The sequence below is a fragment of the Triticum aestivum genome, chromosome 3B, assembly GCF_018294505.1.
Source record: "Triticum aestivum cultivar Chinese Spring chromosome 3B, IWGSC CS RefSeq v2.1, whole genome shotgun sequence".
NCBI classification, from domain to species: domain Eukaryota; kingdom Viridiplantae; phylum Streptophyta; class Magnoliopsida; order Poales; family Poaceae; genus Triticum; species Triticum aestivum.
This window is the reverse complement of record NC_057801.1, coordinates 83,849,936-83,860,423: the sequence shown is the minus strand read 5'-3', so window position 1 is coordinate 83,860,423 and position 10,488 is coordinate 83,849,936. Positions and strand designations below refer to the sequence as shown.

The 10,488-nt window shown below is 40.2% G+C and overlaps 2 protein-coding genes across 7 annotated transcripts; both read left to right on the top strand.

Moving 5' to 3' along the window:
• Window positions 1-768: 768 nt before the first annotated feature.
• LOC123064897 (uncharacterized) lies at window positions 769-1,730 on the top strand. Its single transcript, XM_044488294.1, has 2 exons — window positions 769-1,127; window positions 1,229-1,730. Exons 1-2 carry the CDS (start codon window positions 957-959, stop codon window positions 1,583-1,585), a joined length of 528 nt encoding a protein of 175 aa, XP_044344229.1. The 5' UTR covers window positions 769-956; the 3' UTR covers window positions 1,586-1,730.
• Window positions 1,731-3,129: 1,399 nt separating this feature from the next.
• Window positions 3,130-10,046, top strand: LOC123068767 (uncharacterized). Of its 6 annotated transcripts, XM_044491421.1 has the most exons (14): window positions 3,139-3,488; window positions 3,744-6,374; window positions 6,458-6,545; window positions 6,645-7,682; window positions 7,757-7,825; window positions 7,907-7,972; window positions 8,061-8,231; window positions 8,353-8,588; window positions 8,676-8,900; window positions 8,972-9,064; window positions 9,174-9,272; window positions 9,377-9,521; window positions 9,569-9,679; window positions 9,776-10,046. In XM_044491421.1, the coding sequence occupies exons 6-12, from the start codon at window positions 7,909-7,911 to the stop codon at window positions 9,506-9,508; spliced, it is 1,020 nt and encodes a 339-aa protein (XP_044347356.1). In that variant the 5' UTR covers window positions 3,139-3,488; window positions 3,744-6,374; window positions 6,458-6,545; window positions 6,645-7,682; window positions 7,757-7,825; window positions 7,907-7,908; the 3' UTR covers window positions 9,509-9,521; window positions 9,569-9,679; window positions 9,776-10,046. The 6 variants fall into 6 exon arrangements, with proteins under 6 accessions (XP_044347351.1, XP_044347353.1, XP_044347352.1 ...); XM_044491419.1 differs by having other exon boundaries at window positions 9,377-9,679; XM_044491420.1 differs by lacking the exons at window positions 3,744-6,374; window positions 6,458-6,545 and having other exon boundaries at window positions 7,460-7,682; window positions 9,377-9,679.
• The last annotated feature ends 442 nt before the right edge of the window (window positions 10,047-10,488 follow it).

Genomic DNA, 10,488 nt, shown 5'->3' with positions numbered 1-10,488 from the left:
GGAGGGGGAATCGATCACGGAGGGCCTCTACATCATCTCCAAGGCCTCTCCGATGAGTTGTGAGTAGTTTACCATAGACCTTCGGGTCCATAGTTATTAGCTAGATGGCTTCTTCTCTCTCTTTGAATCTCAATACAAAGTTCTCCTTGATCTTCTTGGAGATCTATTCGATGTAACTCTTTTTGCGGTGTGTTTGTCGAGATCCGATGAATTGTGGGTTTATGATCAAGTTTATCTATAAGAAATATTTGAATCTCCTCTGAATTCTTTTATGTATGATTAAGTTATCTTTGCAAGTCTCTTCGAATTATCAGTTTGGTTTGGCCTACTAGATTGATCTTTCTTGCAATGGGAGAAGTGCTTAGCTTTGGGTTCAATCTTGCGGTGTCCTTTCCCATTGACAGCAGGGGCAGCAAGGCACGTATTGTATTGTTGCCATCGAGGATAAAAAGATGGGGTTTATATCATATTGCATGAGTTTATCCCTCTACATCATGTCATCTTGCTTAATGTGTTACTCTGTTCTTTATGAACTTAATACTCTAGATGCAGGCAGGAGTCGGTCGATGTGTGGAGTAATAGTAGTCACTACTACAAATACTAGCATTAACAACGGTGCCCAAAAACTCTTGGTCGTTGAACCCCCGAGTGGACTCCCCGCGTGGTGGAAACCCATCTACGTAATACGTTCAACAACCACGGGTCTCCCGTCGTTAGGTGAGTGGTCGTTAGTTATGGGATTTGCAGGTACGTAGTACAAGTCTAACAAACTTCCTCTCCGTGTGTTCAAAAAGGAAAAAAACTCTTCTCTCCTTTATCTCTCCCCCGCAACATCCCAACTAATGTTGGCGGGTTCTCAAAATATTGGCGCTAAATCTCTCTAGCCCCAACTAATCTAATCTGATCCTAATCCTATTAGTTAGTCCTCCCGATCCTCAATTTTGCACAACATCCCGATGGAAGTCTGCATGGTCGTTCATGCCCCTGTATCTCCGTCTGGCGCCTCTGCTGAACCACAAAATTCCCCCGTCCACCGCGACTCGTCCCCAAAATGCTCGGTAGAGATGCACTTGATGGAGCAAGCAGATTCCAAGGTTGAGTTTGCTCACCATACTACGGATGAAGAGGTACTTGACTTAATCAATAATTCTTCTCTAGATTCAATATAGTTCAATATATCCTGAGGTAAAAAGAAGAACTGATTGTTGATTTTGCTCCTGATTCGAAGAGCAAGAATGTGCAAGGAGACATCATGGTTGAGTTTGTTCCAGATACAATTAATCAGGAGGCAGAAAAGCGTCCTGATGAAGAACGGAGCAGCGATGTCTCAATAACCGATGTCGATGAAGACTCTATTGAGTACCTGCGTAGGCAAGTTGTCGAAGACTCCGAGGAAGAAGACAAGCAAGATGAAGTATACCAGAAGGTCAGGAAGGAATTTAATGAAAGACGTGCTAGTGATGCTGCTTTGAGGAGGGAAGCAAGAGCCAGGAATGCATCTAGGCATAAGAGTAATCTGAACAAAATACGTAGAGACTTTTTGCGAATTTATATTCCTGACTACTACAAGATCGTGGAAAAATAAATATTGTTTGCTACAGAACAGTATTATTGTTAGTTTTTCAGTTTGGCTCATCGGCAGCAGAATTCAAGATTAGTGCCTTTTATTGGTAACATCTGTTCTTGTCATTCATATGTCAGGCTATGAACAAGAGACTGACTTTTAAATATTTTCCTATCCATAAATGGATCTTCATATCCCCTGACATTGTATTATACAGTACAGACATATGAATGGGCTTAGAAATAGGCACTGTATTTTGGCGATGTGATGGACAGGTGCTTCACCGATGAATGTGATCTGCAGCAGTACATTCAGAGCATCAGGCACTTTGGACGCCAAAGCATCCCCATGTTAGCTTAAACCTAATTGTAGTCAAACAATTCCTATTGCAATGTGAAGTGATTGTGGCAGATTGGCTGCAACTTACTGCAAGTTAAGTGCAGGTGTGCCCTGCGTGTACATGTTGGCGAAGCTAATTTCAGTCTTTTGTGTCACGACCATCTCAAGAAAATTAATCAACATCGAAGTTCTGGGACATGCACTTGTTCATCCCGTAACCTGGTACGGAAGAAATGGATTTAACACCTATTTTGACAATCAATTGGGAAAGGGGACCACTCAGCAAATATGATGTATCTAGTGTAGTACTGTAGCGACCTTGAGATTATCAAGATTCAGACCTAAGTTTACGCACCATGTTTCACTTCTCAAATGACTGCACGCTATTTGTATGTAACAGAAAATTATATCTAGTAATTACCAGTTGGTTCGGTAAAATAGGGACATCATCTATATGGCAAATGACCTCCTTAAAGATATTGTGCCTGCAATCTCAATAATCATTGCTTGTTCGAAGAAACCCTGACCTTAAGTTGTTGCACAACTTCATCTGCCCAACTCAACGGCCACCTCTTGACTGGAAGTTAATCCTTCCCCATCATGCCTTTTCTCTTTACATTTTACACATTAGTGTTGGTTAGTCGCTTGCTCTCCCCTTCACTGCTATGAAACTGAACCAAAAAGAATAAAATTCAGCGTGAGTGCATATAATTGAGTGTAAGTTCAGATTTCGTGTAAGTTTAGCATACTAGCTCGGTTGCTTGCAGTGCTGAGAAACTTATAAAAATAGGAGCTGTACCATTCATTGCTTGGCATAGTCGATGTAAGAGAAAAGAAAAGAGAAAAAGGAATCCATTGTGTCAAAATTGTGTGCTTCTCTATCTTAATCTGAACCAGTCAGTTTTCCCCATGTTTCGTGTGTGTCCAAGTACACCGAAACCACCACGCCTGCGTTCTTTATTTTCAACCTATGGACAGAATTTGTGCTTGATTCAATTGGTTTCAGAAAGTATAGCTGCAACCGCAAGTACAGGGAGGTAGAGTCCACCGTGCCTTTCGAAAGTTGAAATCCTCAGGATTTTTTTAAGATCTAATCCTCAGGTTTTGCAGCACAAACATAGGAAATAAATATTTTTGGTTCTCGAGTAAAGAGAGCGGGATGGCTGAATTTTTTTGGCGCAAACTGCTGGCAATTTCGACTAGATAACCCTTCGTAACAGGGAATAACTATTTAATCTGTTAGGATCTCATCTCCCTGCGCCTCTTTCTCCTCGCCTCCCCTGCCCTCCTCAATTCGACACCTCCATAGTCCATAGATCGCATCTCCTCCCTTGTGTTCTACGCCTCTCCACGCTGCAAGTAGCACCTCGCCAGTCGCCTCGACTCCGACGCGTACGCGATGCTACCCGCACGTCGCCGGTAGCCTCGACCCGGTACGCCCGCGCTGCCGCCAGCACATCGACGGTCGCCTGGACCCCGGGGCGCCCGTCCTGCCGCCTCCACGTCGCTGGTTAGCCTCGACCCCGGTGAGCCCGCGCTGCCGTCTGCACATCACCGGTCGGCAACGCAACTCCGCTGTAGCTTGGTTCGTATTCCTCCTTGCTCTATTTTTTCGTATTCCTCCTTGCTCTGTTTTTCGTATTCCCCTTGCTCTGTTTTTTCTCTTGTGGAACCTTGATGCACTGTTGCTGATCCTGATTACAAAATATGTAGATAGAATTCGTTTGCTTATTACGATTTAGAATTTTGTTATTTAGTACAATCCATTCATCTATAGATCATACACAATATGATTTATTTTATAGTCTGATATGTCTTACATCGAATACCATAAATGCAGGATAACTACATACTAAAACAGTAATATATATTAGGAGATGGCTCCAAGTAAGATATGGATGAGACTAGTGGATGAGCGATTAGATGATGAATACTTAGAAGGGGTAGAGAATTTCCTTGACTATGCGTTCAGCCACGCAGGCAGAGAGAATGAAATTCGATGTCCATGCATCAAATGCTGCAACACATACTCTCATCCTCGTGCATTGGTTTCTTCTCACCTGAAAGTGTATGGAATTCTGAGAAATTATACCTTTTGGTACCATCATGGTGAAGTTGCGACGGAACCTCAAACAGTTTCTGAAGGTCAAGGCGATGAAGAAACGCAAGCAGAGAGTGCAGATGGATATGACCCAATGCAAGATTTGTTGCATGATCTGTTTCCTCAAAATAATAATCCAACTGAGCAAACAACGACACCACCATCTAACGAAGAGGACCAAATACTGAAGCAGCAAAGTTTTATAAATTGCTTGACAACTACAACCAGCCACTTTATGAAGGTTCTAGTACCACTAAATTATCTGCACTAGTTAACTTGCTTCACATTAAGAATTTGGGAAAGTGGAGCAACAAGTCCTTCACCATGCTGTTGGAATATCTGCGGAAGGCTTTCCTACCACAAAACTCTACTTTGCCAAATTCTTATTATGAAGCTAAAAAAACTATTCAGGAACTAGGACTGAGTTACAGGAAAATTGATGCTTGCACGAATCATTGCATGCTCTACTGGAAAGAAGATATAAATGCGGAGTCGTGCAAGGTGTGTGGAGCATCTAGATGGAAAGAGGACAAGCGCACAGGCACCACTCTGCACTCGGCAAAAGGGAAGAAGATTCCACAAAAAACAATGCAGTATTTTCCCTTAAAGCCAAGGCTGCAAAGGATGTTCATGTGCCAGAAAACTGCTGAATCCTTTAGGTGGCATGCGGAGGGCAGGGTAGATGATGGTGTCCTTAGATGCCCTGCTGACTCGAAAGCTTGGAAATATTTTGATGCAAAAAACATCCCATTTGCAAAAGAAATTCGCAATCTTAGGTTTTGTCTATCTTCTGATGGTTTCCAACCATATAAAACCACGCTAACATCTTATAGCATCTGGCCCGTATTCCTTGTTCCCCTAAATTTGCCCCCATGGATGTGCATTAAACAAGAAAATGTGATGTTGTCCATGTTGATTCCAGGGCTTGATGGTCCTGGTGATGCAATTGATATTTATCTGCAACCACTTGTAGAGGAACTTATTGAACTATGGAACGAGGGAGTTGACACTTATGATGCATCAATGAAAACAAGTTTCACACTGCGTGCAGCACTTCTGTGGATGGTCCATGACTTCCCTGGCTATGCCAACCTGTCTGGATATAGCACAAAAGGAAAATTGGCTTGTCCGGTATGCCACAGTGGGACTTGTTCATTAAGGCTTAAAAATGGTGGGAAGTTCTGTTACATGGGTCATCGACGCTTTCTTCATAAAAACCATAGGTGGAGGAAAGATAAAAAATCTTTTGATGGTACCATAGAAACCAGAGAACCACCAACACCCTTGACAGGACAAAATGTGATGGACCAAGTGGCTGATCTAGAGGGGATTATCTTGTCTAAGGATGCAAGTAAGAAGACAAAGGTGTCCCACGATGAGAGAGGAGATAGCTGGAACAAAAGAAGTATATTTTGTAATTTGCCATATTTCAAAACTCTCTTGTTGTGCCATAACCTTGATGTCATGCATATAGAAAAGAATATATGTGATAGTATCATGGCAACAATTATGGATGTCAAAGGAAAAACGAAGGATAACATAAATTCTCGGCGTGATTTGCAACTAATGAAAATAAGGCCAGGTATGCATCCGGACAAGGAAGGGGACAAGCCTACTTTTCCATCTGCGCCTTTCACTTTGCTTCCACCCAATAAGATTTTGTTCCTTCGGTTTTTTAAGGACCTCGAAGTTCCAGATGGATTTTGTTCAAACCTTGGCCGCTGCACTAATATGAAAGAGAAAAAAAAATTCAGGACTGAAGAGCCACGACTGCCATGTTATACTAAATCATTTACTTCCTCTAGCACTGCGTGGACTTGTTCCCCAGAATATTTATGACCCTCTGGTTGAGCTTTGACAGTTCTTTTGCAAATTAAACTCCAAATCACTTTTAGTAGAAGAACTTAATGAAATGCAGGCCCAAATACCTGTGACACTATGTAAGCTTGAAAAGGAATTCCCACTGTCCTTTTTTGATGTCATGATGCATCTGCCTGTTCATTTGGCTAATGAGGCTCTTGTTGGTGGACCTACAATATATCGGTGGATGTATCTCTTTGAGAGACAAATAAAGTGTCTGAAATCGCTAGTGCGAAATTTGGCACGACCTGAAGCTTCCATTGCAGAGGGATACATTGCAGAAGAGTTCATTTCATTGTGCTCTAGTTATTTGGATGATGTCGAGACAAAGCATAATCGACCAGGCAGAATCAATGATGCACCAGGGGATGACAACTATTATTTGTCAATATTCAATCCGGATGGAAGGCCATCCGGTGGTCGTAAACCTAGAGATCTTAATCTTCTTGAAGCAGAGCAAGCTCATATTTATGTTTTGAGAAATTGTGATGAAGTTCAACCATATATCAGGTATTGATATTCGGTTCACTTATTAAGTACTTAGTCAACTAATTTTTGCATGCCCATATCAATTAAGCCTTGTATTATTGTAGTGAGTACTCCAGTAGTCAAGATGGATGTTCACTGCAACCATTTACCACCATGTGGAACCAGAAGTTCAATCAGTGGTTCAAAGAGAAGGTAAAGAATCCAGAATAAAGTCTGTGTGTACATACATATGCACGTACATTTCTGTATTTCTGTGTGAAGATTTTAACATAGCTATTTTTCACTGTATAGGTAGCCAGCTTGCACGAACATGATAAGAGTGAGCTCACCGAAGACCTTTTGGCACTATCACGTGGTCCATTGGAAAATGTAACATGTTTTACTGGCTATGACATGAATGGATTCAGATATCGTGTTCAAAGTCGAGATAGACACCTCTGCACACAGAACAGTGGGGTGGCTGTACTTTCAGAACAAGGGGATAATGGTAATACAGTAGAATATTATGGCATATTGACAGAGATAGTCGAACTGCAATACTTAGGTGGAAGGCGTGTGACATTATTCCGTTGCAACTGGATTGACGTATTTGACAAAGAGCATGGGATTAAGAAAGACAACAAGCATGGAATCGTTAGTCTTAACCTGCAGCGTTTGCTTCTGACAGATGAGCCTTTCGTTCTGGCTAGCCAAGTCTCTCAAGTATTTTTTGTCAAGGATAATCTTATAAAAGGATGGCATGCAGTCGTGAAAAATCCATCACGTCATGCTTACAGTGTACCACATGGACAGTCTGATGATGAAGCCTATGAAGCTGAACCTGACAATGGCGATGAAGACGACTTGCTTCAAAATTCGACAACATCACGTAGAAATAGAACAACATGATGGCACTAGTTTATGCAACTCTTAATCTGTAGTAATCGATTTGCTTCATATTTTTTGCTTTTACCTTATTAATAAACAGTGACACAAGTAGTTCTGTACTTACTTTATTTGATTTAGCATTCAATAATTCATTTTCAGTATATCAACATTCACTTATTTAATTCAATTTTACTTTGTATAGCCTTTGTGCACACTTTAAACTAACACTATATGCGTAGGGTATCACAATGAGTCAGCACAAGTATGGAAACTTAACAGCATTAGCTCGGGAAAGATGCTCCTCATAGTTGAATAAGTCTGGACTGGTACACCAGGGTATTGGTAGGCGGACCTTGCCAGAGAAATCAAGTCAAATAGCAGATTTCAGCAGAAAAAGGGTTACTCACAAGCCTAATTTGCAAGATGAGGAACTGTGGAAAAAGTATGAGTTAGCTACAAAAGGTACTATAGAAACATAAAAATATTATTCAGTCTATCTACTGAAGATGATATAATGTGGTTGCTTGTTTTCATAGATGGAAATGATGCGGCAACAAATACACCAATCTTGTTTACTACAAATTTTGATGCTGATGATTTCCGAAGTGAGTTTCTAAGTACCATATATTGTACCAAGAATTGTTTCTATGCTTTGTTGTCTTCAAATAACTCATAATATATTGCAGCTATGAGTGATGAAGCTGATACCAGCAATGATGGTGACATGGGAAATGATATGCATGATTTTCATGGTATGAAAAACTTCAATTTTTTCATTTTTCCTTCATCCACCATGCTGACCGATTGGTTGTATATTTTCATATGGTGCAAATGGTGCAGATGAATTAATGGGTAATGAAAATCTGGAAAGTGAAGAATCCCAGGATAGCCATGGCTTTGCAGGTACCTCAAAGATTAGTAAGCACAACAATGCAACTGAATTAGTTGATGAAAATCTGGAAAGTGAAGAAGTGCAGGGTAACCATGGCCTTGCAGCTACGTCCAAGACTAGTAAGCTCAACAATGCAACTTGATTAGTTGATACTTCATTCGGACCGCTACAATATAAATTGTAGCTTGAATGTTTTTCTTGTTTTGTACTTGATTAACATATTTCTTTCAAATGGTGCAGGACCTCGAACAGGTGAAAAGCGTAGGGTCCGTGGGAAAAATAAATGCAAGGAAGTAGCTGATCTCATGGAGTCCCAAAAAATTAAAGTCCGATTTTACAATAATTGTGCGCTTTGCAAAAGTTTTGCACGACACTTGGGTAGAATCGTCCGTAATCCTAGAATTGCCCCGATGAGGGTAAAGGAATGGTCCAATATTACTGATGCAGCTCGGAAACATATATTTGATGCAATTAAGGTATGTTTGGTTAAAAGTTCTAGCATTATAATCTGAATTTCTGTACTGATGTATTTTTGAGACTCTGTTTTATGAACAACTATTTAGGACAAGTTCGAAAATATTGACAACAACATTGCAATAGATGTGTACAAACATGAGATATTAGACCATGTCAAGAAACTTTGGATCAACTGGCGTGGAGACTTGCACCGGCATTTTGTGAAACCCAACAAGACTATGCAGGAGGCTATGAAAAAGGTACCTAAAGATATTCCGAAGGATGACTGGGAATGGCTTGTGAAGGAGCATTTTTTCAGCAAGGAGTTTCTGGTAAGTTCTCATGTTGCCTCTTAATTTTCAACCATTTGTGAAGTTGACAATATAATCCTATTTATCTACAGAAAAAGAGCAAGAGAAACACCCAAAACAGAGCTAACCTCAAAATGCTTCACCGATCTGGCAGTAAACCCTTTAGACAGATAATTTGGGACATGGTACACGTTTTAACTTCTCTTGTTTTTCATTTCCATAATATAATATCAGTGTGAGTTGTCTAACCATTTTGTTTCAACTAATAATAGTCACTTGTCTATGTTGGAACAGGGAGGAAAGGAAAACAAGCCACCGAGTATGGATAAACTATTTTCAGAGACACACAAGAAGGGTACAGACTTCCCTGATTCTACAACCTCCGCCAAACATGTAAGACTTAATTGAACGTTCATAACTTTCATAATGAACATCATGTGTACAATTCCTACTTAGAGATGGAAGTTTATGCAAATAACTTATTGTTGGCACTTCAGGCACAAATTAAGACCATAGTTCAGTCGAATCCTGGTCTTTCAAATGATGAAGTCATGCAGAAATGTGACACATCTAAGCGGCGTGATCGCGTAGTTGGCTTTGGTGGTGGAATTAGAGCACCAGATTTGTGAGGACCAGCATTAAGTAAGGCTGAATTAGTTTCTCAACTTCAAGCTTCTGAGCAAGCGAAACAAGTACTCGAAGAAAAGGTCAATGGCATGGCGCACGAAGTATCAGAAATTAAGCGTCTTCTATCTGGTAGATTTTTAACTGATAGTTCTCATGAACGCCAACATGATCAAGTAAGTTGTTCTCACACAATGATTTTATTTGTCATTATACCTTGATGCCATTTATTTACATGGACTGACTTTCATAAACTAATCAAAATTTTGTAGGACTGATGGTCCACCAATGAATCAAGCATAAGGAGGCATTGTAATCGCTGGTGAAGAATGATATCCATTCAAACAACGATGGTGTTCCTCTATTGAAGACTAATAAATATTATCTTTTCTAGTTGTCTTGTTTTCCATATAGATATGATCAAGTACATTGGTGATATAAGGAGTCCTTTTGACTCAAATTTGTTACAAGATATTTTAATTTCAGAATTGTATGTCAGAATATTGGTACTTCTATTAATAAAAGAGGCTATGTTCCTTTCAATTAAGATTCTTTTGTTTCTATATTAATATGGATGTTAATATTGAAATGTTGGATGCTGCATAAAGTGATTGCTAAAGGAATGTTATAATATAAGTGGTTCTGAAGGATATGCAAGTGTGAAGAGAGTGGTCGGTAATGATACTTTAGTCTATGTTGGTAACATTATTAGCGATGACAAAAGTGGTCGTTATTGCCTTGGGATCGACATGCCATCCCACCATTATTAGCAACGACAAAAGTGGTCGTTATTGCCTTGGGATCGACGACGACACACCATCCCGTCGTTATAAGAATAACGACCACGAAAGGTACGTGGTCGTTATACTTTTAACGACGGAGCCTACTACGACCAGCAGATTGTGGTTGTTATTGACCTTTAACGACCACAATCCAACCTTTAACGGCCACATATACTATCGTTAAAAACCGTTTTCCTAGTAGT